This window comes from Sebastes umbrosus, chromosome 13 (genome assembly GCF_015220745.1).
Source record: "Sebastes umbrosus isolate fSebUmb1 chromosome 13, fSebUmb1.pri, whole genome shotgun sequence".
Classification (NCBI taxonomy): domain Eukaryota; kingdom Metazoa; phylum Chordata; class Actinopteri; order Perciformes; family Sebastidae; genus Sebastes; species Sebastes umbrosus.
Window position 1 is genome coordinate 21,788,123 of NC_051281.1, and position 25,609 is coordinate 21,813,731.

General features: G+C 39.8%; 3 protein-coding genes across 4 annotated transcripts; all 3 read right to left on the bottom strand.

Annotated features, from left to right (window-relative positions):
* Window positions 1-1,384: 1,384 nt before the first annotated feature.
* Window positions 1,385-5,179, bottom strand: kbtbd7 (kelch repeat and BTB (POZ) domain containing 7). The gene has a single exon (XM_037790595.1). It carries the CDS (start codon window positions 4,964-4,966, stop codon window positions 3,083-3,085), a length of 1,884 nt encoding a protein of 627 aa, XP_037646523.1. The 5' UTR covers window positions 4,967-5,179; the 3' UTR covers window positions 1,385-3,082.
* A 2,096-nt stretch (window positions 5,180-7,275) lies between these two features.
* On the bottom strand, window positions 7,276-9,296 carry wu:fc50b12 (uncharacterized protein LOC103911624 homolog). The gene is made up of 3 exons (XM_037790490.1): window positions 8,719-9,296; window positions 8,412-8,575; window positions 7,276-7,741 (listed from the first exon to the last, which is right to left on the bottom strand). Exons 1-3 carry the CDS (start codon window positions 8,776-8,778, stop codon window positions 7,507-7,509), a joined length of 459 nt encoding a protein of 152 aa, XP_037646418.1. The 5' UTR covers window positions 8,779-9,296; the 3' UTR covers window positions 7,276-7,506.
* Window positions 9,297-9,919: 623 nt separating this feature from the next.
* On the bottom strand, window positions 9,920-25,212 carry slain1a (SLAIN motif family, member 1a). Of its 2 annotated transcripts, XM_037790869.1 has the most exons (9): window positions 24,574-25,212; window positions 21,600-21,736; window positions 18,365-18,481; window positions 15,922-16,032; window positions 15,577-15,726; window positions 13,978-14,313; window positions 12,663-12,851; window positions 12,152-12,485; window positions 9,920-10,796 (listed from the first exon to the last, which is right to left on the bottom strand). In XM_037790869.1, the coding sequence occupies exons 1-9, from the start codon at window positions 25,026-25,028 to the stop codon at window positions 10,721-10,723; spliced, it is 1,905 nt and encodes a 634-aa protein (XP_037646797.1). In that variant the 5' UTR covers window positions 25,029-25,212; the 3' UTR covers window positions 9,920-10,720. The 2 variants fall into 2 exon arrangements, with proteins under 2 accessions (XP_037646797.1, XP_037646798.1); XM_037790870.1 differs by lacking the exon at window positions 18,365-18,481.
* Window positions 25,213-25,609: the final 397 nt, after the last annotated feature.

Here is a 25,609-nt window from a genome sequence, read left to right on the forward strand (position 1 = left end):
CTTTCTAATCAAATCTGAATATGGAACTTGAACTTTTTAAAACAATGTTTGTTGTAAATCAGGAAATAGAGACGGTGGTACATACATTTTCTTTTCCACAATACTCACAGATCCTCTCATTTTCATCTATCCCCCTGTATAACCTTCAGTTTCAACATGTACCTGTAATATAAATCATTCTTATACTACAATTCTTTTGAATCTTGTTGAATAAAGTTTGGGATAAAAAACAAAAATACACACAGAAATGCTCTTCTGCATTGGACACGGGTGTTTATTTGACACATACACCAAAACAGCTTTATAATCCAGACCGTGTGTTACCACAGACAATCACCACTTCGCCTTCACACACACACACAAAACTAAAATTATAACACTTCAATTATCCATCATACAGAAGGACAACATTGAGAACTACATTCATTAACCAGTTTATTAGGTAAAACTAGCGGAAACTAATCCAGCCTCATACAACAGCCCTGTAATTAATCCTACCTTCATGAAGGTGTTAATGTTCGCTGTTTTACAGAGGTGTCGATTCAACTTTGTTCATTTCAGAGGCTGTAGTTTATGGTATTGCATTAGATACTGAGAGGTGATTCTAATATTTTGTCTACAGCATTTATATCAATGATAGTAGACACATTAGAAACACTTCTGTGTGTTTCAACACAGCTAATAAACTGGTAACTGAGTGTATGGGGTGGTTGCGGAGGACGGATGGCTTTGCAAAAGTTCCACTACATGCAGACAAAATGTCCTCCAATTAAAAGAATTCATCAGGACCAAACAATACTTTGTGAAATATAAAGTTAAAAATCATGGATAAGAAAACACATACATACACTCCATAAAATACTTTTAAATAAATTTCATACAATTTATCATTTGTCACCAAAACCACCTAATTTTTTACTATATTAAAAAAAAAAAAAAGTCAATCATGGCATACAGGCTTTTGCTGAAGCCTAAACCTGAGTGAGCATACAGTACATTGGCTTCTTTATTTCACACATTAGTTTTCACAACACCGGCTGTGTGTGTGTTACGTCTTGATGTGCATCAACAACATACAAAAAAGGACAGCGAATTTTTAAAGCCCTGTAAATGACCAGTGTTTGAGGTCATAAACGTGAGGCACTTGAGCTGCCTGATGTCCCAAAAGTCACAGTCATGATTTTACACCAATCATAAGCAGGTGTGCCCATTTATTCAAGCTTAAATCAAATGTATATTTCAGTCACAAACGTATGTCTTTGTAGAACACATCACGAGCGCCGAGCATTAAAGGGGCCCTCCATCGATTTAACACATCAAAGTCAAGTTACTAGTCATGGGGAGTACTACTGAGCAGACTGTGCAAACAGTTACCTATAATGTCTTTTGAAGGAGCATTGTCAAGTATAAAGAAATTTGGAATTTGCATTACGGCAGTGGTTCCCAAACGTAGCTTTGCTATACCCCCACTTAAGAAACTGAAAAAAATGTAGCAGAGGTGCCATATACAAAAGACACAACACTCCCCTGCTACTATATTGACAGTAAACTCAAGACAAAGATAGAGTTCTTTGTATTTTTTGGAGTTGACTGATGAGTTTGCTTGATGAGCATCACCAGTTTTTCTTTCCCACCCTGTCAAAAGTCTGTTAATCTTTTACTAAATCAGTCATTTTGTTTCTTACATGAATCTTGGTAGCCTTGGCATAATCAGAGCACTCTTGATTTTGATTCACACACCTCATTCACAGCAGACATTTTGGCAGGAGGAGCACAGGTGGAAGTAATAACATTAACGATGTGCCAGCAATTCATGATCTTATTAGTAACACCTGTGTTTGACAATTTAAAATGTTTCTGCAGAGAAAAGTGATGCCTTCAAATGGGGTCGTGTTTTACCGTGTTCCAAGAAGACTCCATATGAACGTCCCCCTCTTGTGTTTGACAGGACCTTGTAAATGGAACATTTCTGAAAGCTCAGAGTTCACGAGTTGTGACGTGTTTGTTGACGTTATCGGAAATGGCGGAGGCCGTGGAAGTTCATTTTTCGGTACATAATAAGTTAATAAATTGAAATTTCAGTCTTATATTGTTTGTCTTTGTAATTTGTTGATATTCCCAACGGCCTCATCTTTTTCCTCTGTCATTACACTTTTGCATTTCCTGCATTATGTTACTCACTTGCCAGTTTGCTAAATTGTTAGCTTCTGTAGCTTCTAGACACTGACAGTACTGTTAATATTGCCGTTGCTTAGCAGCGGTGTTCTCACGACAAGCATATCGTGAACACGACTTCCCATGTTGTAAATACGAGCTCACGATTTTCATTTGAAGGCACCATCAGAGCACTCTTGAATTAGATTCACAGACCTCGTTCACAGCAGACATTTTGGCAGGAAGAGCACAGATGGAAGTAATAACATTAACGATGTGCCAGCAATTCATTATCTTATTAGTAACACCCGTGTTTGACAAGATAAAATGTCTCTGCTGTGAAAAGGCAACTTTAGTTTCATTCCAAAATTTCCCTCTGGTCTTGTGCATCATTTATCATTATGGGAAGTGTAGGATGACCTTAAAGACAAAATGTCAGGATATAATCAACAGCTGCTGCTTCGACTTTTGATCAATCTTTGTTAATCTGCCTCTCGCCAGTTCCCCCAACTTTATGGAAGTGTAATTCTACATATGTGGAGTAACTCAGCTGCCCTTATCCATGTGCTGAATTATGACCCAGTTATGTTTCTGTCTTATATTTGTCTTGAGTTATTGTGTAAACAAGACTCATGCTGACAATACATGATACAACTGGAACAACAAAGCCCTTGTCTCTTGGCATTTCTGAAACCAACTCTGCTTATAGTTTCTTCTCTCCTTCAGTAAATATTCATTAAAAGCCATTCTGGTGAAGAGAAAGACGTCCATGTGAAGAAAAGATTTTGATGGACTTCTACTGTAAATGGCTGGCTTTAATAAAAAAATTTAATCTGGATCTGTGAACTCTCCTGGCAGACAGAACCCTGTAAAATCCATTCAATTATAAATAAGTTAAACTTCTTCCTTGACACAGTAACACATTTCACTACCAGTTCTCATCGGAGAAAGAGCTAGAGCTGCCAGAGTCAGTGTCTGCGTCCGTCAACCCGTCAAAGTCCCAGTCGGCGCTGGAGCCGCTGTCGTCGTCCTCCTCTGTTGAGAAGCTGTGAGCAGAGCCCAGGCATGCCGGGTACACGCGTGTTGAAACACACACGGGCCCCAGGGTGGACACATACACTGCCATTATGTTTTTCCAGATGTCCCTGGCTGGGTCGTATTCATGGATGAGGACCCTGTTTTTGTTGTGCTGCAGTAGAGTCTGAGTGAGGAGGAGCAGCTTGTTGTTGTGCTGGATCACCTGGTAGTTCAGGGCGCGACTGTCGATGGGAATGTCGCCAAGCCTCTTCCATTCCCCTCTGGTGGGGCTGTAGGCTTTCACCACGGGGATGTCACACACACAGATGATCTGGTCCTGATACACGCAGGCCTTGTGAAGCTTGTCCCTTCTCAGCGATCCACAGTGGCGCCAGCGGTTCCTCTTGGGATCGTAGCAAAGCATTCTCCTTTTGTTCACCACATACAGGTGGTCGTTCAGCGCCACCACCTGCATTTTACCTAAAGAGTGAGGCAAAGGAGCCACGAACGTCCACTGGTTCCTCTGGACGCTGTAACACTCCACCTCCTTCAGTCTTGCATCCGTCACTGGATTTCTTCCTCCCAGAAGGTACACGTAGCCGTTGAGGTAGCCCATCCCAGAGTGTATCCTCCCCAGTGGCCTCTCCGCCAACTCCTGCCAGCTGTTGAGCACAGGGTTGTACAGCCAGAAGTGTTTGGAGAGGTGGGAGGCCAGGTACAAGTTGTTTTCAGGTGTGGCACAGGCGATCAAGGACTCCATGGTGGAACGTTTGTAATCCTGACTGCTGAGGTCCTCTAAAGGAGGAGCCATGAAATACAGGTCCTCCGAGTAGGGGTCGCAGCACATGATGTTGTCATTCGGTAGGCCGAAGAAGAGGATCATCTCTTTCGCACTCACACCTATTCTGTGTTTCGGTACGTCCAGAGATGCAGACATCCCACAGCTGTCCTCTGCAGCAGACGTGTTAAAGAAAGACTCAAGGTATTTCTCAATTAAAGGCCTGGCCATGAGGCCCTCCAAATAACACTTGTCCTTCTCTGTGAACAAATTCCAGCGTACACACTTCAGTGCCTGTAGTGCATCCTCCCTTTTCTGGGGTGCATTCGCCTCAATCCACTGCAAAGCAGCCGAGCACACCTTCCTCTCACAGTCCACGTCCAAAGTGTCCAGAGACAGCATCTCCCTCAGCTGCATCAGATCCAGCTCACACAGCTCCCCTCCATTGCACACCTGGCTGAAGTTCCTGGCTATGAATGCTTGTGCATTCTCCTTCAATGCAGGGTTGTCATAAGTGTCTGCAAACTTCAGTATCCCCACACAGTTGGACAGATCCAGCCTCCTGGTCATGAAGCTGGAGCAAGCCTTCCTGATGTACTCCAGCTGCAGCATATTAGCAGCTGCGTACAGCCTCTGCACATTAGCCTCAGTGATGGTCACCCTGCCTGTGTAGCAATAGTCGATGATGACGGACATGGACTCAGAGTCCACCCCGCGGATGACCACTCTCTCCTGCATGCTCTCGTTCAACCCGCCGGTGAACATGCTCTTGAAGTAAGGGCTGGCGGCGGCGAGGACGTTGCGGCTGCACAGGAAAAGTTGGACAATGTCACCTCTGGCTGACTCCAGTGTCTCCTCCTCCTCTTCCTCTTCTTCTTCCTCACACTCCACTCCGATAGTGACGTCCCCGAGCAGCCGGCAGTCGTACAGCAGCTTCAACTCGTTCATTAAACCTCGAGCGTGGTTCACGTCCTCGAGCACCTCGGGACCACTGAAGCAGCTCAGCGCCGTCGCCATGCCTGCGACTTCACAGGGAGCTATTTTTTACGTCGAAAATCAAACATATGCTGTGAAATATACATTACCAGCTGAACTGTGGACCCTGTGTCCGCAAACCAATACTCCTCGGCCTCTTATTGATCATAATGTCGCGTTTAAATCGGAGATAATCCACCGACAGTCGCTGTGACAGTGGTGTCTTGTATTTTTCGGGTCTGTTTTGAGTGCTCATAAAACGGTCCGGGGGGTCGAAACTACAGCTTCCGGGTAGAACTTTCCAAAATAAAATAACATGAATTACTTCTTTATTGTTTTCTTCCATTTACATGCATGTTCTTTTTAAATATCTATATATTGTAATTTGCTTAATGAATTGTATATATGTATATATATGTTTTTGTTTTTATTTTGTTAGACTATTAACAAAATTGTACAAGTGGAAAATGATATTGCACAGTGTGAATGAATGAATTAATGAAATTCCACCTGAAAATATCAGGTTATTGTCAGGTTATTATCAGGTTATTGTCAGGTTATTGTCAGTTTTTTGGTGTGTAAGTGTTCTACTGGGAGCAGTGCTGATTGTGGAGTCTGACAGCTGCAGGAAGGAAGGACCTAAATTGACTCTCCTCTAGATGGTAATATAAATAATAAATGTAACTCACACTCCTTTTATTTACTCCTCTACTTCATGTTTTTTTTTTTTTGTTTTTTTTTTTATGTTTTTTACATGTATCCTTTGATATTGCAATATATTGTTATTAATTGTTTTTTATTTGTTTGTTTGTTTTATTGACACAACAAACATGAATTACTTCTTTATTGTTTTCTTCCATTTACATGCATGTTATTTTTAAATATCTATAGATTGTAATTTGCTTAATGAATTGTATATATGTATATATATGTTTTTGTTTTTATTTTGTTCTTTTTTTTCTTTTTATTTATTATTGAATTGACGCTTTGGCAATATTGTTCACCTGAACAACACACATACATGAAACCCAGTTTCATGTATGTGCTGCACGGATTTTTCCTTATTTCACTCCATATCCAATTCAATAAATCCTCGAATGATTCTGATAACATAAGGTCACGTTTACCACTACTTCATTTAGTATTTTTAACCCCAAATGAAAAAAGATGAATCTCTTACTTTGAAAGTAATTTAGTAGTATTTTGTTTGGCTTCCGCTCTGGCTCACTGTGAACTCACACAACCTTGCTAAGAGAAGCTTCTCCTCTCTGATTGGTTGGTGGTACTCTGGGTCCATTAGTTTGGTTGATCGGGATTAATTCAAATTATATGAAGGTCCATGAATGCCAATATTAAACTTTAATTATCTAATCAAAATGTTATTTTACTATCCTTTTTTTTCATTTCGTAGACATATGATATATTACTCATTTTATATTTTAATTTGTTCAAGTCAATAATAATATTAGCACATAGCAAAACAAGAGATTACAAAGTGAATGTGCTAAATGCTATTCTTCTTCTTATTATTATTTATTTATTTCATTCTGTAGGCATAGGATGTATTACACATTTTACATTTAAAATTTTCAAATCAATAATAATAATAGTAATAATAATAATAATAATAATAATAGCACATATCAAAACCAGAGATTACAAAGTGCTTGTGCTGTTCAGTGCTATTATTGTTGTTGTTCAAAGTGTATAGCAAGATATAACATGTTAATTAGTATGTTTTAAAAAATAATAAGAGATGTGTGTGTCTAAGCCGACTGAGTTTTCTATATATCCATATATAGATGCACATCAGCCACCTCTCTGTATAGAATAACTTATTACATTAGCCATACAATATTATTCCAGTGTTCTTTGCATTACAATGCACACCTGCATTACTTGTAGCCAATATAAAGTAGCAACCTTATGCAGTTTACAGTAACAGTTGACTTGGGTATTGTATGTTTGTTGTCCATTGCTGTTAATATCTATTATCTTTTTATATATAGCTCTATGTTTATGTTTACTTATCTATCTATTTTGTAGTTTATTGTTATGTCTTTATTTCTCTCTGTACAGTATATATGTTCATGGCATATTCAGATTCTCTGTTATGGGCTTTTTGAACCCAGCTGTGCCTGCTACTGAAGTGATTCCATTATCGATAATCATTATCATTATTCTATAAGCGATTAATCATTTCTGTCATGTATCAAGCAAAAATGGCAAACATTTCCTGATTGCCGCTTCACAGATTTTTTACATCACTGCAAATGAAATAGCTTTCGGTTTTGTACTGTTCCTCAGACAAAAACAAGTACTTTGAAGCTTTTAATGGAATAAAAGGCATTTTAATAGAATAAAAGGATTTCAGGATGGGTCCAAAAAACTGGCAAAGCTTTAATTTCTTACAAGACAAAAAGTGGCATGACTATATACATGGCCCATGCCTCTCATTTGTTTAATCAGTGACATTCAGTACATTTATTTCAGCTTACTTACAGTGTGCAGTATAGCCTAGTATATGCTTGTATGATAAGAACTATGGGCGTAGCTACAGCTATGTGCATTTTCACCCAGCTTTAAGTGTATCTACGGCTGAGGTCGTTGATCCTACGTAGCGCGTCTTGGTTGTGGATGGTCTTGTGGACTGTGATGAGGAAGGGGAAGGCAGAGGGCAACTCAACCCTCTGGCTCAGCTTCTGGTGGCCCCAGTGGAGGCAGCGCAGCCTCTCAGCCAGGTCCCGTCTGCCTGCTCGCTCCAGTCCATCCTGCAGCAGCTTGGTCTTATTGGGCTTGTCCCATGACTTCTCATACCTGTGAATAAAGATGGACATCTGAGAAACATTTGAGACCAAGGAAAGGGAACAGAAGGCAGTCAGTGATGAGGCAGTGTGTTGAAAGCCCCTAAAATCAAAGCCCAGAAGAACAAAGTAAGACTCAAATAACATATAATAAAATCCTGAGCACATATTTGAAGCTATAGAGAATGCAGTTGTTTCAACTGATCCATTCCTGTCGCTTTGAAAGGTAAAATCTGGAACGGACATCGCACAGACTACCCTGCAGATGACAAACTGAAAAGTAGGAGGTAACTACATGTATAATTCTCATTCTTTTAAACATCACCTACATATGGATTTTTAACAAGTATACTACGCCCATTTTCAAATTTCATACATGTTATTCCTACAGTCTGAGACAGTCCAAAAATAATAGTAAACAGTGAACCCCAGGAAGATGAGCTGATTGCCATGGCAACAGCTAATGGGGATCCTTTAAATAACAAATGAGCCATCCCGCTGATATCCTTATAATAATAATCTCAGGAAACACCCCTGTATGTTGAAGTATTATGTAAACAAAATGACACTTTAATAATACAGTATCTGCACACTTGACAGCGACTCAATCTTACCATAACATCTCGTTACACACATATGCACACACACACACACACACACACACACACACACACACACTGTACCAGCTTTCCAGCATGGTCCTAGCCTGGACACTCTTCTCCGTAGATCTTGAGTGGAACCGCCCAATCTCGGTCCTGTTGAAGCCGAGCTCATACGCCAAAACTGTCCACTCAAAACCGAGCTGACTGGAAATCTCCTGCAGTGTCTTCAGGTTAATGACAGCATCCTAAAAAGCAAAACAAAATGACATGCAAAAATCACCTAAAGATAAAAGGATTTAAAAAGAATTTGTCAACTTCAATTAATGTGCCAATGAAAATATCTTTGCTGATTTCAAATACATGAAAGTGAAAAAAAGATCACACATACCTCTTGGGCTTTGTTGGGCATTATTTCAAATTCCAAAAAATCAGCAGTGCAAGTCTTCATAAACCGAATTTAACAAAGTGATCTTGTGAAAAATAATATCTCTACACAAATATCAGTGACTGCTTTACAATAAGCATAAATATACTGTCCCAAATTCCAAACAGCAGGCAGATATTATTCACTCACCCTGAGGTACAGTGTGATAGTTTGAGTGTTACTGGGGAGATTCATCATCAACACACTACTCTGTTAAACATTAGCCAATTTAGCACAAGGGTCCCTTGCTACCAGGTAAACAAGTGTGTCTGTGCTATAATTAGAGGGGAATCTTCACCATTATATTTTAAAGAACTTATCAGTGGTTGGACTTGTTTGCAAGGAATGCTGTTTGCTCATGGTGTTTCACCTTTAGGCCACCACTGCCTTAATTGTTTTACAACCTTGGACCATTAGAGTGGATGGTCTTTAGCTTCTAAATTTCGTGTGGGGTTAAAAGCATGTAAGAATTTGCCATGATATATGTAGTTTCAATTGAGCATCTTGTTTCAGAAACTGGTGACCAATGTTCTGTTTTTAGTCAAAATGATAAGTTTAGCTAATTTCTGCAAATTTACAGCGATGCTTTTTTTTAAACCATTAGTGTTTTTTAACATCAACTGTTAAATAAGCAAATAAATGTGCCACTCACTTACTCAAAAAGTATATTATTGACAAATAATATTACAGAATAATGTCACAGTGGAGTAACAGTGCCATCTACAGTTGATCACTGGCATTAATCTATTTGAGAAATTAACTTTTCTCATACTTTAAACCACCAAGTGATATAAGACTTAGTCATCCATCCATCCATTATCTGTTACCGCTTATCCTATTCAGGTCTCCAGGGGGGCTGGAGCCGATCCCGGCTGACATTGGGCGAAGGGGAAGTACACCCTGGACAGGTCGCCACACTATCACAGTGCTGACACATAGAGACAGACAACTGTTCACGCTCACATTCACACTTATGAGCAATTTAGAGTCAACAATTAACCTGCATGTCTTTGGACTGTAGGAGTAAGCCGGAGAACCCAGAGAAAACCCACGCCAACATTGGGAGAACATGCAATCTCCACACAGAAGGGCTCCAAGCTGGGTTTGAACCTGCGACCCTCTTGTTGGGAGGCTGAACTAAGACAGACTGGAACAATTAAAAAGATATTTTGAAAGGCTTTTATTCACTTTAAAAATTCACCTCCTCTTTAGTCATCCATAAAAAGCATCAGGCTCTTTGTGCAATATCATTGCAGCGATTATGTTTATCAAAGAGCATTAAAAATCTCAGCTCTTATGTAAACAATAAGTAAAAGAAAAGATAATGTGTGTGCACACTTTAAAGAATGTCATACTTTACTTGAGAAACTTAATGTGTTAATCATAATTCTGATCCAAAGTGCTGCGAGGTCCAGCCAATAAATATAAGGTGAATTACACTACGTTTTAACAGGCACAGGATGTAACAAAATTCCAGGTTCAACTTCATATCCGACACCACAGTCTGACAAAAATCAATAATTGCAAAATTAGTCATATGAAATCATTAAAAGCATGTACAAAAGCGTGGGCTAATCTTTTCCAAAGCTTTCTTAGGAGAGAAATTTTCATTCTGTTGAATGAAAGCCTTACTGTAACTATCCACAATGACAAATCAAAAAACACATACCAAAGGAGATCCAGTTCACATTTAACAACGGATTATCAGAATATTGCCAGGTTGTTTCATAGTGTGTCAGTCTGTGTTTCAGCAGGTAGTTATGTAAAGATCCAGCCTGCTGGACCCGTACGGTTCTCAGTCTCTAATTTGTCCTTCGGTGAAGAGTAGTGCCCTTTAAAAATGTTAACAGTCACTCTCTCTTGGGTCACAGCCCAAGACTGGGCCCTCCTGACGGAAACATTTGAAATCAGTTAGGTCCCATGCAGCGTTACCCTGTGCCCCTCTTGGACTCCAGTTTATTTGGGTTCAGTAGCAGCCATCTTTCCAGCTGCCATCCCTCAGGGCAGTCAGGGCAGCCAGGCTCTTTGGAGGAGTCATCAAACTGTAGACAGAAAGAAACAACATAATATATATTATCATTTGGTCTATAAAACATAAGAAAACAATGAAAAATGCCCATCTCAATCTCATAGAACTATAGCACAAGAGGGCATCATTAAAGCTAGGGTAGGTAATGCATTTTAGAAACATTTTTTGTTATATTTGTTGACATTCGGCCAAATGAACTGACTGAACGGCAAACATGTCTGCCTGCCTGCGTGCACTCTGCCCATGCACTCATTGCACGTCACCGGAGGGTCGTGTCTAGAAGGGAGCCCGCATATTGCAAAATCTGATCAGAGATCTGCAAAAACTTGCAAAAACTCCCGCAAGACTCGCTGCCCGACAACCTATCCTAACTTTAACTATTTAAGGTCAATGCCTAACCTTAACTATTCAAGGTCAATGCCTAACCCTAACTATTCAAGGTCAATGCCTAACCTTAACTATTCAAGGTCAATGCCTAACCCTAACTATTCAAGGTCATTGCCTAACCTTAACAATTTTGCGAGAGTTTCCCAGTTTGCTGTCTCCCTTCTAACCACTATGAGCTATGATGTAAAATGTACTATATATTAATATTTATAGTATTCTGTTTTTTGCAGTTAGTATACAATAAATTAACATTTAACATTGACCAAATTAACCCTTTTATACGAATGATCACTTAAACTTAACAAAGACAGAAAAAGGATGTTTTACCACAACCTAGGGCTGGGCAATATATTAATATTATATTGATATCATGATATGAGACTAAATATTGTCTTAGATTTTGGATATCGAAATATCTGCATTACAGTAAATGATGTAATTTTCTGAACTTACCAGACTGTTGTAGCTTGTCTATTATTTGCCTTTATCCAGTTAGTCATTATATCCACATTACTGATGATTGTTCATTAAAAATCTCATTGTGTAAATATTTATTTTATGAAAGCACCAATCCCGCAGTCAACCCTACAATATTATCGCAATATCAATATTGGGGTATTTGGTCAAAAATGTTGTGATATTTAATTTCCTCCATATCGACCAGCCCTACAACCCACCATTATTTTTTCAGCTGTGAGTAGCTTCTCTATTTATTTTGTGCATTGCATTGTGGGAGAACAGTAATCGCAAAAAATCAAGTTTTTTTTTAGTACTCATACTGACTGTTTTGAGTATACTTCTCACTTTTCAAGTATGAACACACTGCATATTCAAAACTTGTTTCAAATTAATTTCAAAATGCATAATGCTGTAAATCAAGTTTTACAGTACAGACTGAGATGAGATGTCAAACAAATGGACACAGTCACATTTAACTTGCTTTAGTTAGCATATCTCTATATCATACAGTATATCCCTTACCTGCGTGTGGGTTGGGTTATTTTGCTTGCACGTGGAAGTCCACTTGTTCCTACAAAGGAGGCTGGGCGAGGAAGGGAGCTGCGAATGACGGCCGGCTGGTTGCTGCTGGCTTTCAGAGGCAGTGGCATCAAACTGCCGCTGGGTTTGAGAGGCTGAGGCAGCGCGGCACTGCTGGGGATGCAGTGTAGACTGATGGAGGTGGACAGGGAGGTGGAGGTGGGGCCCTGCTGCACTGTGGGGCTTACGTAGGCTGTGGCTTTTAGCGGGTGACGGGGAGTGGTGGGGAAGTTCCCCACGCTCTGGACTCGCTGAGTGAGCTGACCTGGGGAGGGAACTGAAACACAGCAAGATAGCAGTTAGATGAAAATAAGTCCCAACATCAGTGACAGAATTGCAATTACGGCATTTGAAATTGCCGTGCCTTCAGACAACAGCTCTCAACATTCTCTCATGAATAAAAATGAGGCGTGCACCGCTGATTTATTCATAGACTTGAAGAAGAGAGTCTTACTGGAGGACTGGAGTCGTGCAAGCCCACTGGATGAGTCAAAGCTCTGGCTGCTCCGGAGGGAGGATATCGTTGGCAAGGAGGAGGGGCCGTGGGAGGGTGGGTTGACAGGGGAAGCCAGGCATGGAATGCTGGGAACACTGGGCATGCTGGGAGCTCGGATCAGGTTGGGCATGCTTCTCCGTAGCTTGTCTATGCAACCAGATCAGATATTGTAGATGTCGATTTGAGCTTTGGAAACTTTTGACTCACATTTCCAACATTAAAGGAATAGTTTGACATTTTGGCGAATATGAAAGTCGCTGCTTCCGGCCAAGAAATAATCGAAATAATAATTAGATAAATAATAAAAAAATAATAATAATAATTTGTTTTTTGTACAAATTAAACAAACAAAATATGATTTAGTCTAATGTTAATTATTGAGATTTTGAGGTGGATTTTATTACCTTTGGACAGAGCCAGGCTAGTTGTTTCCCTCTGTTTCCAGTCATTATGCTAAGCTAAGCTAACTGGCCGCTGGCTGTTGTCTCATATTTACTGTACAGACATTAGAGTGGTATCAATCTTGTCATCTAAGTCTCAGCAACAAAGCAAACAATCGTATTTTCCCAAATTTCCCAAAGTATTCCTCTTATTCCTTCTGACTTGACACACCAAGCCGACGATCGGCCGTCGGACAGTTTTAGGTCGTCGGTGAGCATCTGTCGACCTAGTTTATTTGGTGTGTCCTGCGCCGTCGGCTCTAGTCTGCCCGAGTTTTTTCGGTCGATTCAGCATGTTGAATCGGCGGCGGAGCCCGTCATTGAGCGAAATCACTCTGACTGGCTGTTTAGCTTAAGCGAATCAGTGCACGAGAAGAGAAACGGACGTGAGGAAAGCAAGCCAACGGGTAAAGTCAAGAGGAAAAACACAGAAGGCTCTTCTCATTTTTCATCTTCATCTCATCTGATCATTCCAATACACGGATATTTTCACAACGACATGGCCATCTGGGATAAAGCTAAGTGGTGAGTGAGAGTGGTGTGAAAATAGTTGGCAAACGGCGCTTTATTTCATGTACGTATCATAACAACAGCTTGTATATCCGCAGTCCTCGGTCTTCCGGTTCCCCTTTTTGAATGACAAATACAGATTATCATCGCCTGTGGAGAGTTATTTCATCTCACGCAGCCGCAGAACGTACATGCTATCTGGCCGTCGGCTGTAGTCTTTGCGTGTCTGAAAAAATCTGAATCCTTTTAGAAGTCACATCATTATTTAGGCTAGTTAGTGATCTTATAACTGCAGGTGGACAAGGAATTCTTTAGACACTCACCTGTGCTATTCCTGTACGCTGTGTGTGTTTCTGTGCTCAAGCTGGAGGGTCCAGAGTACTGGGAGAGTCCACTGAGTGAAAACTGAGGTGTGATTGAGCTGCGTCTGCAGTCTCTAATACTGGAGAAGGTGTGAGAGTGGGGCAGGCCGCCCCGCTGCATAGACCCCGTGCGGAACAGACGAGGCTGGGGAGGAGGTAGCTGGTCGTAGCCCTCGTCCTCCTCGTCTTCCTCCTCCAGATCCATCTCACTGCGTCTGAGGGAGTGCAAGGAGAAGCTGGAGCTGCGACGGCAGGCTGTGGTGGTGTGCGAGGTAGAGGCGTAGTCCTGACGGAGACCTGCAGGGTGACAGATCAATGCTTTTATCTGTGGAAAACAGGAGCCTGAAACCTCATATAGTGTATGATACATTTCCTTCTGTAAGGGGCCCCCTCATCTATTATTCAGTTAATTAATCGGTAGACCAGACTGATATCTTACAGTGATGTTCAGAAGGTTATGCGTCAATGTTTTATAATATTGTATTATCTCAGGACTTACGAAAAGTATAAATACACAAAAGAAATACAAAAGAAAACAGTCATCAAGAGGCAACAGTGAATTTAATATAATATAATATAATATAATATAATATAATATAATATATATAAATAAGTTGAATAAATACCAAGCACCGGCCACGGGCCGGAGCAAACTTTCTCATTTTACAGCTAAACAGTACACTACAAGATGTTTCTGAAAACATTTGAGGCGAGAAATAGGCATTACAGAAACAGAATATTAATTCATATTTGATCAGCGCTGCCTAGTTTGACCGTTTGATCAGAGTTCGTGAGTGATTTACAGCTGCCTCCGTTGAATGAACAGCCAATAGGAACGCTCTCTCTCTGAAATGACCTGTGATTGGCCAAAGTCTCCAGTCATGGGCTAGATTTTTGTAAAGCCTGAAAACAGAGCCATGAGGAGGTGCAGAAGTGTAGTTTTCTCTCAGAACACTCGAATCACAATATGCTGAAAGGTTATTATGGAATTTTTGACCTATGATGCCAAAAACTTTCTGCCTACTGCAGGTTTAACTAGGGGTGTAAGAAAATATCAAAAATATTGAGTCGTTTTTAATTAATAGTTAACATGCAAAGATTAACTCAGACACTACTTTATTTCATTTGTAAAGTAGTGCTATGATGTTGGATGTTACAGGGACTGTGACAGTTTTCCTAAAATTAGATTAAAAAAAAAAACACAATATATCACCTTGCTTACAGTATCGCAATATCTTGAATTGTAACCCCTGTATCATGATACGTATCGTATCGCCAGAGTCTTGCCAATACACAGCCCTAATGTTGACGCCTCTTGGAAAAGGACTTACATTCTGAAGTACTAAACCACAGTTACAAACACTGTTATGAAGGTGGTTAATATTAGGAATGCCAGCTTGTCAGCTGTAAAAGAGGCCTGGCACTCAGCCCTTTGATATATTAGTTTTCAAAGCAACATTCATAATTCAAACTTCAGGTCCTTTTTCATTGAATTGTATATTTTGTTTTCTGTAGCTGTAGTTTGTATCGCCTACAAGACATTTAAGATAGTCGACTCACTCTCCTCCTGAAGTCTTGCCATGACCTCCACGTCTGTCATGTCCTGCAGTTTGTAGCTCATAGAGATGGTGTCGTCCTCCAGCTCTGACACACCTATCTCACTGTCCACGGAAGACTGGGGGCTGATCGCCGCGTGTCGGCGACCCACGTCTAAAAAACACACAGGAGAGAGCCACATCTTTATATCACTGAGAGATATTTCACTTGATTGTGATACGGGCACTCAACGCACAGAGAAGACATTTAAGTGTGTATAATCATCACAGATGGATGGTGATTCACACCAGAGGTTACTGCAGAAATGAATGACAGAGCAGAGAGGACGTATTGTCAGTGAGGTCTTACTGTGGAGAGTGGAGTTTGATAGGAAGGTGGGCGCTCTGTCGCCGAGGCTGCAGCTGGCCCTGAGTGGGAGAGGTGGCTGGAGAAAAGACTGAGTGGATGATGGCAATGGAGCTGGGAAGGAGAGAAAAACAGAGAAATAAGATAGTTTGTTAAGGCTGGTCAAATCAAAGCTCAACTCACTGACATTTGTGTCAATATAAAATATGGATGAACACGCAGAGTTTTTTTTTTTTTGGTGGAGTTTGAGCTTGCTTGTCTCCATCTGTCCGAGGGTACGGCCTAATAATCTCCTCCCTGGAATCGGCTGTAATCTGATTGTAAACTGCAAGTAACAGGTTGTTTAAGAATCTGGGTTATGTTTATACAGTGAGCTCCAAAAGTATTTTGGAAGCTACAAATGCTTTTGGCTCTACGTTCTTATTACTTTGGATTTGAAATGTAGCAATGACTATGACGTTAAAGGAAAGAGTTGGTTTCATTTGAGCAATGAAGATGGTTATTTTAGGCCAAATAATTAGCCTTCATTTGCACATCCTATGAACATTTCTGTTATTTTGTTATTTGCTATTTTGTTATGCTGTTAGATTTTGGAATGAGTACAGCAGCGGCCTGAAGGTTAGAAAAGTGGGCTTGAGTCCCCACACTGGCAGGATTAAACTGGGTTCCAAAAAAAAAAAGCACTCAGTCAAACCACCCCGGTTAATGGGAGATACCCCAGGCAAAACATTGTTTTTATGCACTGGTCAATTTAGAGATTTTGTCTTTTGCTTCCATAACATGTCATCTTTCAGACTACTGTAAGGAAAATATACAAATTTAGCTGTTTATTTTAACTACTCTTTGTCTATTTGCGTCCTAAATTCGCCAAAAGTTAGCATTAGATAATGCCTCATTTGTATATTTAAACTAGGTCTGTCAAAGTTAACACGATAATAACATGTTAACGCAAATTAATTTTAATGCCACTAATTTCTTTAACACATTAACGCAACTTGCAACTTATAGGTTGTAGCAGGCTCAGTTTTAAAGCTAGAGTGAAGATACTGGCATCATATGAAACTAGAAAACCTAAAAAATCCTACAGGCTAAATAATGCTCTGCCAGGCTAAATAATGCTTATGCCATTTTCAAAGGGGTCCCTTGACCTCTGACCTCAAGATATGTGAATGAAAATGGGTACTCACAAGTCTCCCCTGTACAGACATGCCCACTTTATGATAATCACATGCAGTTTGGCGCAAGTCATAGTCAGGTCAGCACACTGACACCTGTTGTTGCCTATTGGGCTTGAGTTTGGCATGTTATGATTAGAGCACATTATTTTATGCTAAATGTAGTACCTGTGAGGGTTTCTGGACAATATTTGTCATTGTTTTGTGTTAATTATTGATCCAATAATAAATATATACATACATTTAGATAAAACAGCATATTTTTTCCACTCCCATGATGATAAGAGTACTAAATACTTGATAAATCTCCCTTTAAGGTACATTTTGAACAGATAAAAAAATTCAATTTTTGCAATTAATCGTGATTAAATATTTCAATCAATTGACAACCCAAATTTAAACATACAATTTCAGAAAACTTTGTATTCCAAAAAATAATTGTCTTAATGCAAGTAATCAACTCGGGAAGCTTCATGGCGATATCTGTTAATTACATTTTTCACCCTATTTACCTTTGGTGTCTCCCCTTAAATAAAAATTAACAAAACTGAGAGTCAACAGCCGTACTAGCCGCTCTGTGAGGCTGTATTTAGGCACAGCAGTATTAGAGGGGGGAAATGTACCCCTGTGTATGTAATGCCAAAGTTATTAATCTACACCATCGGGGCATCATGAATGCCTGTACCAAATTTTGAGCCAATCCATCAAACAGTCATCGCGACATTTAACTTAAAAACCAATCGTGTCCACCTAATGGCGGCATTTAACTAAAAAGTCAGGAGACACACCTAAGTTATTAAGATACACCGTCTGGGCACCGTGAATGTCAATGCCAATCTATCTTATAGATTTTATCATATATTTTCCAGGATAAGTAAATAATTTCACCTGCTGATGGCGCCAGAGGAAAAAAATCTGAGGATCTTTATCTTAATTCATCAGGATTCATCCTCTCGGGCTCATGTATGTCTGTACAAAATGTCATGGTAATAAATCTAATACCCACAACTAGAACCCACAACTAAAAACCCCTAGAGTCATACTGCCAGCTACAAATAAGATGATCAAAAAACACAATACTTCAATACTACTGTACTAATAATGACCAACAAATGATAATGTTTAGCATTTTGGCTTAATAAATGATCAATCGGTTGTAATGAAACAGTTAATGAGCAGTTCACTGTCAATCAGCTATAATCAATTCATTGAGTGTTAGTCTTTTGTGGTTAGCAGGAGTTCTATGCATGTGTAGCATGTGTTTGTGTTACCTGGGGACTCGGTTAGTGCAGCAGGTTTAGTGTAAGGCAGGACGGGGCAGCTGAGAGCGGAGAGGCCCTCTATGCAGCTGTATGGACGGACCGAGGAGACTCCTCGCCACCGCTTAGCTGGACACAAGATTGTAGCGAAGGACGTGTTAGTCTGATTGCTTTACCATGCAACATACACACATACATACACAAACAACCCCACACACATAGAGCACATTGATCATATTCTGACAAACTCTGGCCAAATGCTAATCTGCTTTTTACAGATCAGTATAGATGTTTTAAATGATTGGGTCACGGCTCGGACAGAAGAGGCTGATACAGTAAGACGGGGTTTAGCTTACCACCGCAGCTTATTGGGCTAAACTACAGATTTTTCTGGAGGGATCTTAGGATAAGCAGGGATTGTGCATGTAGGCTACATCCCATTCCCAAAATCAGAATTAGATCTACTACGGTAGCTTAAAACTGTTCCTAATTTCATGATACAACACTGTCATAACATCTACTGTAATAAAGGGTTTATATGTTGTAACTAATGGCTTTAATAATGGTTAAAACACAATTAAATGTAGGGCTGGGCGATATGGCCAACATCTTCTATCAAGATATAGGTCATTTCATATCTAGATAATGATATATATATCACAATATAGCATGTTTTAGGGAATTCAATAAATAAATAAATAGTCTATATGAAATAACCACTTAGAAAAGCCTATTTTTGTATACTCCTGTGGGAATTAAATACTTAACAAATGAAAGTACTTTCTCATTTTAAGAACTTGAGTGCAAAATGAACACAACAGTTTTAATGAAATTATAGAGAAAAAAATAAAGAAATATTAAGCCTGGCCCATATCAAGATAGAAACAATATTGTTTTGATGATATATATATATGATCATATTGCCCAGCCCTAATTAATTAATTTAATAGATCGGTAGTAAACCACTGATATGAAGCTTGACATGATTTTGGGTTGCCAGGCTTTGTCTGTCAGCTTAAATATTTTCCTTATGAGTGGCTTAATAACTATCTATTAGGTCTTAATAAACAACAATTAGTTACAAGTCTTAAACTCTTAATAAAGTACGCCTCGATAGAATGTGGTACTCTTGTTTTACACTAATCAATACTGGCTAGCAGTGAGTTCATTTTGGCTTGAAATGACAAAAGACATTAGACGATGTGTGTTCAATGTGTGAACACTGAGCTGACCCCCACTGATTGGTAGTCGGAGAGGCACACACCTGACAGAGTGGAGCATTTGGCATTCCTGACACAATTAGGCTCAACCGTTACTGGATAAAACTAGCATTCACAGCAAGTTAGACAAACAACAGCTACTGGGGCTCAGAGACAAGGATGTATTCATGACCCAGAGGAGGAGAGCCAACCTTCACTGAATACAGCTTTTAGAGGAAGAAGAGGATATTGAACCAAACACATACACAAACACACTAATGAACATTCAAACAAACACAAACAACAAACCTGCATTGTTGAATCACCGTTTGGACACAACAAATCCACAACATGAGGATAATTGATCACAGAAAATGTTAAAATCAAAGCATGCACGAATGCACGTACACACAGTGTATATTCATGCATGCAACAGTACAAGAGTCTCTTGTACAGGCTGTTTGAGTGCTGCTGAGCAAATCTGCTTCAAAAACCAAGTTAATGTAAGCATGGTTTCTATGGCAACCATATCCCAGTGCATGCACGAGTGTAGAAACTATAAAGCACCATATCTAAAAAAACTGTGTCAAGCAGCAAAATGTAATTTAGTAGCACCCTAGTACCCCGGTTTAGAAGGGGTTTTGAAGTATCCTGGTTATGTGTTAGTGCATATTAACATCATATTCTTGTCGTAGAAACTGGGATATTGTGGGATGTAAACGCCGTATCCGGGTCTGCCGTGAGCGCAGGTGTGTCCTCAGCTTGAGTTATGTTGTTTTTTGTCAGAAAAAACAACAAAGTATGATGGTTATGTAACAAAAGTCTACGTGCTGAAATGAAAATGAAAGCGGCGATGCAGTATCTTTACTCTCGTCCTCCATTACTGATGATTAGAAAAATCCAGCTAAAAATCAAAGTGGGTTCATCATCATCCACAGTTGAGGTGTCTGTAGTATGACAGATTTGTGTGATGTGAAACGAGTCAAGGACGGGCAACACTACGGACGGACCATCAGCAATCTGGATAATGTTATAATCATGTCTTACAAGGGGCTGATATTAGAATTTAAAGAAATAGTTCAACATATTGGGAAATATATTTATTTGCCTTGTTGCCAAGAGTTTGATGAGAAGATCGATACCACTTTCACGTCTGTACGTTGAATATTGAGCTGCAGCCAGCAGCCAATTAGCTTAGTTTAGCATAAAGCCTGTAAAAAGGGGGAAACAGCTAGCCTGGCTATATCAGATGATGACAAAATCCACGTACCAGCACCTCTAAAGTTACAAAAACTCGGCTTTTAGGGGAGTTATGTGAACTATTTATCGGCGTGACTACGTAGTGACTACATAGACAGTTCACGGGAGATATGTGGTATCAATATTCTCATCAAACTCTTGGCAAGAAAGCGAATAAACATATTTTCGAAAGTGCATTCCTTTAATATTTAAAAAAAAAACATGAATATGTATTAATTTTTTTCTCTTGAATTGTTTCGACATTCCTTTAAAAAGTCAAAGATGGAAAATGTGTGCGTGTAGAACCACTTGTTGGTGGTACAGTGTAATGGTAATACCTTGAGTACTTCTCTATAATCCCCTCTACACTGTTTTCCACTTAACGCGGTGTAATGCCATCCAACAGCACAGCATGGGTTCCTCCAAATGGAATTGTTTTTTTTATATATAAACCGAGTAGCAAATCCCTTAAAGTGATCTTAATTGTTCTCTGGCTGATACTGATATGTGTAAATGGGAGTCCTTCAACCACCGTAGAAAATAATCACTCTGTGGGAAGTTGGCTGAGGTACTTAAAAACCCATAAATTTAAAGAGAGCGAGTTAAATGGTCAAATGGTTCGAAACGATTGAGCTGCGTGCAGAGAAACGTTCCCACGGCTCAGAAGCCGCTGCTGGAAATCCTGCTGCACGTGGAGACATTTTGTTGGCGAAGTGTGTCACACAGCTTATGATCACATGTCAGCAGCCAGAGAAACAGATGTCCAGATGTGGCCGCAGATGAAGGCCATTAATCTGGGTGGTAAATACCTTGGTCCAGTCTGTGACAGAGGGTCATCTTAGCCAGCTCCACCTCGGGCCCCGGGTGGTCCAGTACCTGCCTGCACCACTGGAGAGGGCTGAGGACACTCTCAATCTGCAGCTTGGCTTTGGGACTCACATACAGCCTGCAACACAAACAGCACAACCCACAATTTAGTCCTGACACCTTTACAGCATAGCCAACATCGTTACTATACAGAGTGAACTGAAGTTAGATAAACTGGAGGCTGCTTTACTGCATAACTTAGAGATCTGGAGGAACCCATGTCTTACAGTGGCAGTATTTCTCAAAGCATGACTTTGTAAAGGTAAACCTGTGGCTGTGTAAAGGGAGTGATTTTCATAAAATCCAAATGCCAATACACCCTAAAGGTTCAAAATTTCCACAAAGAGCAATTGCCATTTTACTGGCGACAACATAAACTGTGAAACCAACAGTGTATAATAAAAATTCTAATGGCGACAGCTTCGTTCGGCGCAGTGATGAATGTGAAGACATGACTGCTACGGTGAGACACAGGATGATAGAATCTCTTCCCATTGTGGGTTGTAGCACTGAAACGATCAGTCAATGAATAGATTAGACGATCAACACAGGATTAGTCAGCAACTATTTGGCTAATCGCTTAATCATATCAGACATTTTTTTAACCAAAAATGGCAAATATGATCTGCTTTCAGCTTCTAAAATCGAATGATTTGCTGCTATCGTTTGTTATAAATGAATATGTCAATAAGGGCTGTCCCGGATACCATTTTTTGGGCTTCGAAGCTTCGGTGAGAAATATTCAAAGGTATTCGAAGCTTCGGGACAGTACCGCTGCCGTACTACTGTACGCACCTCTACACATAACAAACAGCAAAATCCGTCTGAGAATAACTAATAATAATTAATGTTGAATATGAATAATGTTGTGGAATTATTCCTTATTTCATGAGCTATTTGGGGATTTTTACATTTTTATTACATACTTATATATATATATATATATATAAAAGCAAAAAACGAAGCATTTGAATACTGATTTGGAGGTTGATTACCATGGCAACGGTCGAAGCTTCGAAGCGTTCAAAGCATTTGGGTCAGCCCTAGAGTCAATCCACAATCGTGGGGGTTTGGGATAAAAATAATTAATTTGAAGATGCCACCTTGGCATTATAATAGGCAATTTTCATAATATTCTGACATTTCATAAACAAATTGATGAATCAATTAATCAAGAAAATAATCAAAAGACTACTGAAAATAATTGCTTGTTGCAGCGCTAGATACTTGCACCTCGGCCAGACAAAAAATGAAAGAAATGGAGTTTATCACCTGGATCCCCATTTTATCAGCGTCTTGTTTTCAGTGGAACGTATATAGGGATGCACTGATCCCACTTTTTCTGTCCCGATACCGACAGCGATACCTGGGCTTTGGGTATCGGCCGATACCGAGTACCGATCCGATACCAGTGTTTATTAATAAGTTGTATCCTCACTGTGTGGAAGTGACTGGCATCATTCTTTTATGTGTAGGGCAACATCAGGCTTGACTTAAACATTGCTTTCCTAACTTTGTCAAACTAAATTTAACCAAAAAATTCATAGATATAGATTTACTGAATTGTTATTTATCATTAAAATAATAATAACCATCAACTTGATAAAAATCTTCAAAATGAACAGGAATTACAATTCAAGTGTTAACCTTTTTAATGCAGCAACACATTGGTCAAAACTTACACAGAATTAGAATTCCAGTATATAATGAATATACTGTAGTATACACACATAGAGAACTGAATTTAATAGATCGGCCCCATTGTCACCGATATCCGATCCAGCTATTTGAGTTGGTATTGGCCCGATATTCGATCTGGTATCGGTATATCCCTAAACATATCTGACCACTGAACGAAGAGGGCAAAACAAGCCATCTGATTCTGAATTTTGCTTATAATGACAAGATTGTAAAACAAATCAATAGTCTAAACATATACTGTAGGTTTGTTTGACTATGATACAATGATAGCTTCTTAAAAATGAACTAAACTGGGTTGTAAAAAAAATGATGTGTCACCTACAAACCGAGCAGAACTGACTTTATATTCGACAACTATAGGCCATGGTGTGTTACATTGACTTGTGGGTCAATTATGTTAAATGGAGTGAGGATATATACGCTGGTGCTACATTCAGCTGTGTGCTACATTTTCCACATCATCACATCAGATACATAAAGCTGCAAGCGGTTCAGTAGTCAGCATGTCAGTGTGTGAGCTCCCTAAGTCAGCATATACAGTGCAGAAGTAGTTCAGCCTGGGGCTGAACACTACACACAAAGCCGAGCTGTTTGATCACACAGGCTGAAGGGGGTCATTGTTTCTATTTTCGATTTCATCCCAGTGCTGTCTTACCATGAAAAGATACCTATGCTGCATGCACAATGCATTCTGGGAGCTTGTGTCAAATGTGTTTTTGTTCTTTTTTCCTCCTGTAAAAAGTCAGTGTCTGTAAGTCTATACCACCAGGAGAGGGATCAATAATGGAATCAATAATAGCAGGGTAGCATTACACATAATATGTGAAAAAAAAAAAAAAAAACTGTGTAGTTGACAATCTTGTGGCCTATGAAGCATCACTGATGACACTGTATTTTCACTGTAAATGCACACATTGTTGCAATAGAGTGGTGGATATAAACAGAGTACTTATAGGCTCCCAATGAGTAAAAATAAATAAAAATGAGTATAATTAAAAATTAATATTAAAAATATTTTAATTTAAAAAAAAATGTTCTATTGTAATACATATACAGTAAATATATAATATAAAAAATAATATGTAAAAAAAACAAAAAACTGTGTAGTTGACAATCTTGTGGCCTATGAAGCATCACTGATGACACTGTGTTTTCACTGTAAATGCACATTATTGTTGCAGTAGAGTGGTGGTGGATATAAACAGAGTAGTTTACCAGCTATGAGGCTCTCCGACAGAGAGTACGGTGCTGAGGTCCAACATATCAACCTCATCCAGGACAGTCGAGGCTCCATCAGCGGCGACGCGGTCCTCCTCCTCCTCCGCAGCGGCGTCAGGAGACACCGAGCTCGGCTGGAAATACGCGAACGGCTCCTCCTCCGTGGAGCCTCGCTGTCCGGGACTAGAAATGCCATATTTACTGGAGAAATGGTCCGTCGGACACGTCGTATGTGTACCCCCGTGCAGACACGACAACGAGGTCTGCAGATGATGGTGAGGGCCGATGGAGCAATTGTTTACAGCGTTCGCTCGAGTCCGCAATTGTTCGTTTTGCTTCTCCAGTTTTCGGACCAATTCCTGCAGTTTTAGCACCTCCAGCTCCGCGTTGGTGATCTTATTGTTGCCATTGACGTCTGCCATCATCTGGGGGTTCAACACCTCTGCTTCCATTTGGTAAACAGCACATTGAGAAGGGCAGAGAGAAGAAAAGCACGGCCTGCCTGCAGAGGGTCCTATTCAATTCAGAGAGGGTGTCCAGATTCCCCCCGTTTAAAGCTACTACTACACACACTCACACACACACACGCACACACACACACAAACACACACACACACACTGATGCTGCTGCTGCCGCTACTGGGATGATTGCACAGCCTCCATCTGATTGGTCAGCAGCTTGGAGTTCAACTCCCATCACACCACTGCTGAGGAAGTATTTATTATGGACCCACATACAGTGCATTTAAGAGTATATATATATATATATATATATAGAGAGAGAGAGAGATAATAATGCACTATACTCATTTTTAACAGTCTCTTCTGCACTATATTCACTTTTTTAATAGTCGTATATCACAGCTGTTACCCTGCACTTTATTCAGTTTTAACAGTGTTCTTCATCTCCTTGTATTTTTATATCTGGTATATTATTTTGTACTTTGCACTACTAACTTTTTTACTGCCTTTTTACTAACATGTTTTGCACTATGGAATTGTGATGCTGGAAACTTGAATTTCCCTCGGGATC

Coding starts and splice junctions, on each gene's coding strand:
- kbtbd7 (XM_037790595.1), bottom strand. CDS start 4,966: ATGGCGACGGCGCTGAGCTGCTTCAGTGGTCCCGAGGTGCTCGAGGAC.
- wu:fc50b12 (XM_037790490.1), bottom strand. CDS start 8,778: ATGAAGACTTGCACTGCTGATTTTTTGGAATTTGAAATAATGCCCAAC. Junction 8,576..8,718: donor TGCCCAACAAAGCCCAAGAG/GTATGTGTGATC, acceptor TTTGCTTTTTAG/GATGCTGTCATTAACCTGAA. Junction 7,742..8,411: donor AGGACCATGCTGGAAAGCTG/GTACAGTGTGTG, acceptor CTTTATTCACAG/GTATGAGAAGTCATGGGACA.
- slain1a (XM_037790869.1), bottom strand. CDS start 25,028: ATGGAAGCAGAGGTGTTGAACCCCCAGATGATGGCAGACGTCAATGGC. Junction 21,737..24,573: donor GTCGGAGAGCCTCATAGCTG/GTAAACTACTCT, acceptor TTTGTGTTGCAG/GCTGTATGTGAGTCCCAAAG. Junction 10,797..12,151: donor ATAACCCAACCCACACGCAG/GTAAGGGATATA, acceptor TTCTGTCTACAG/TTTGATGACTCCTCCAAAGA.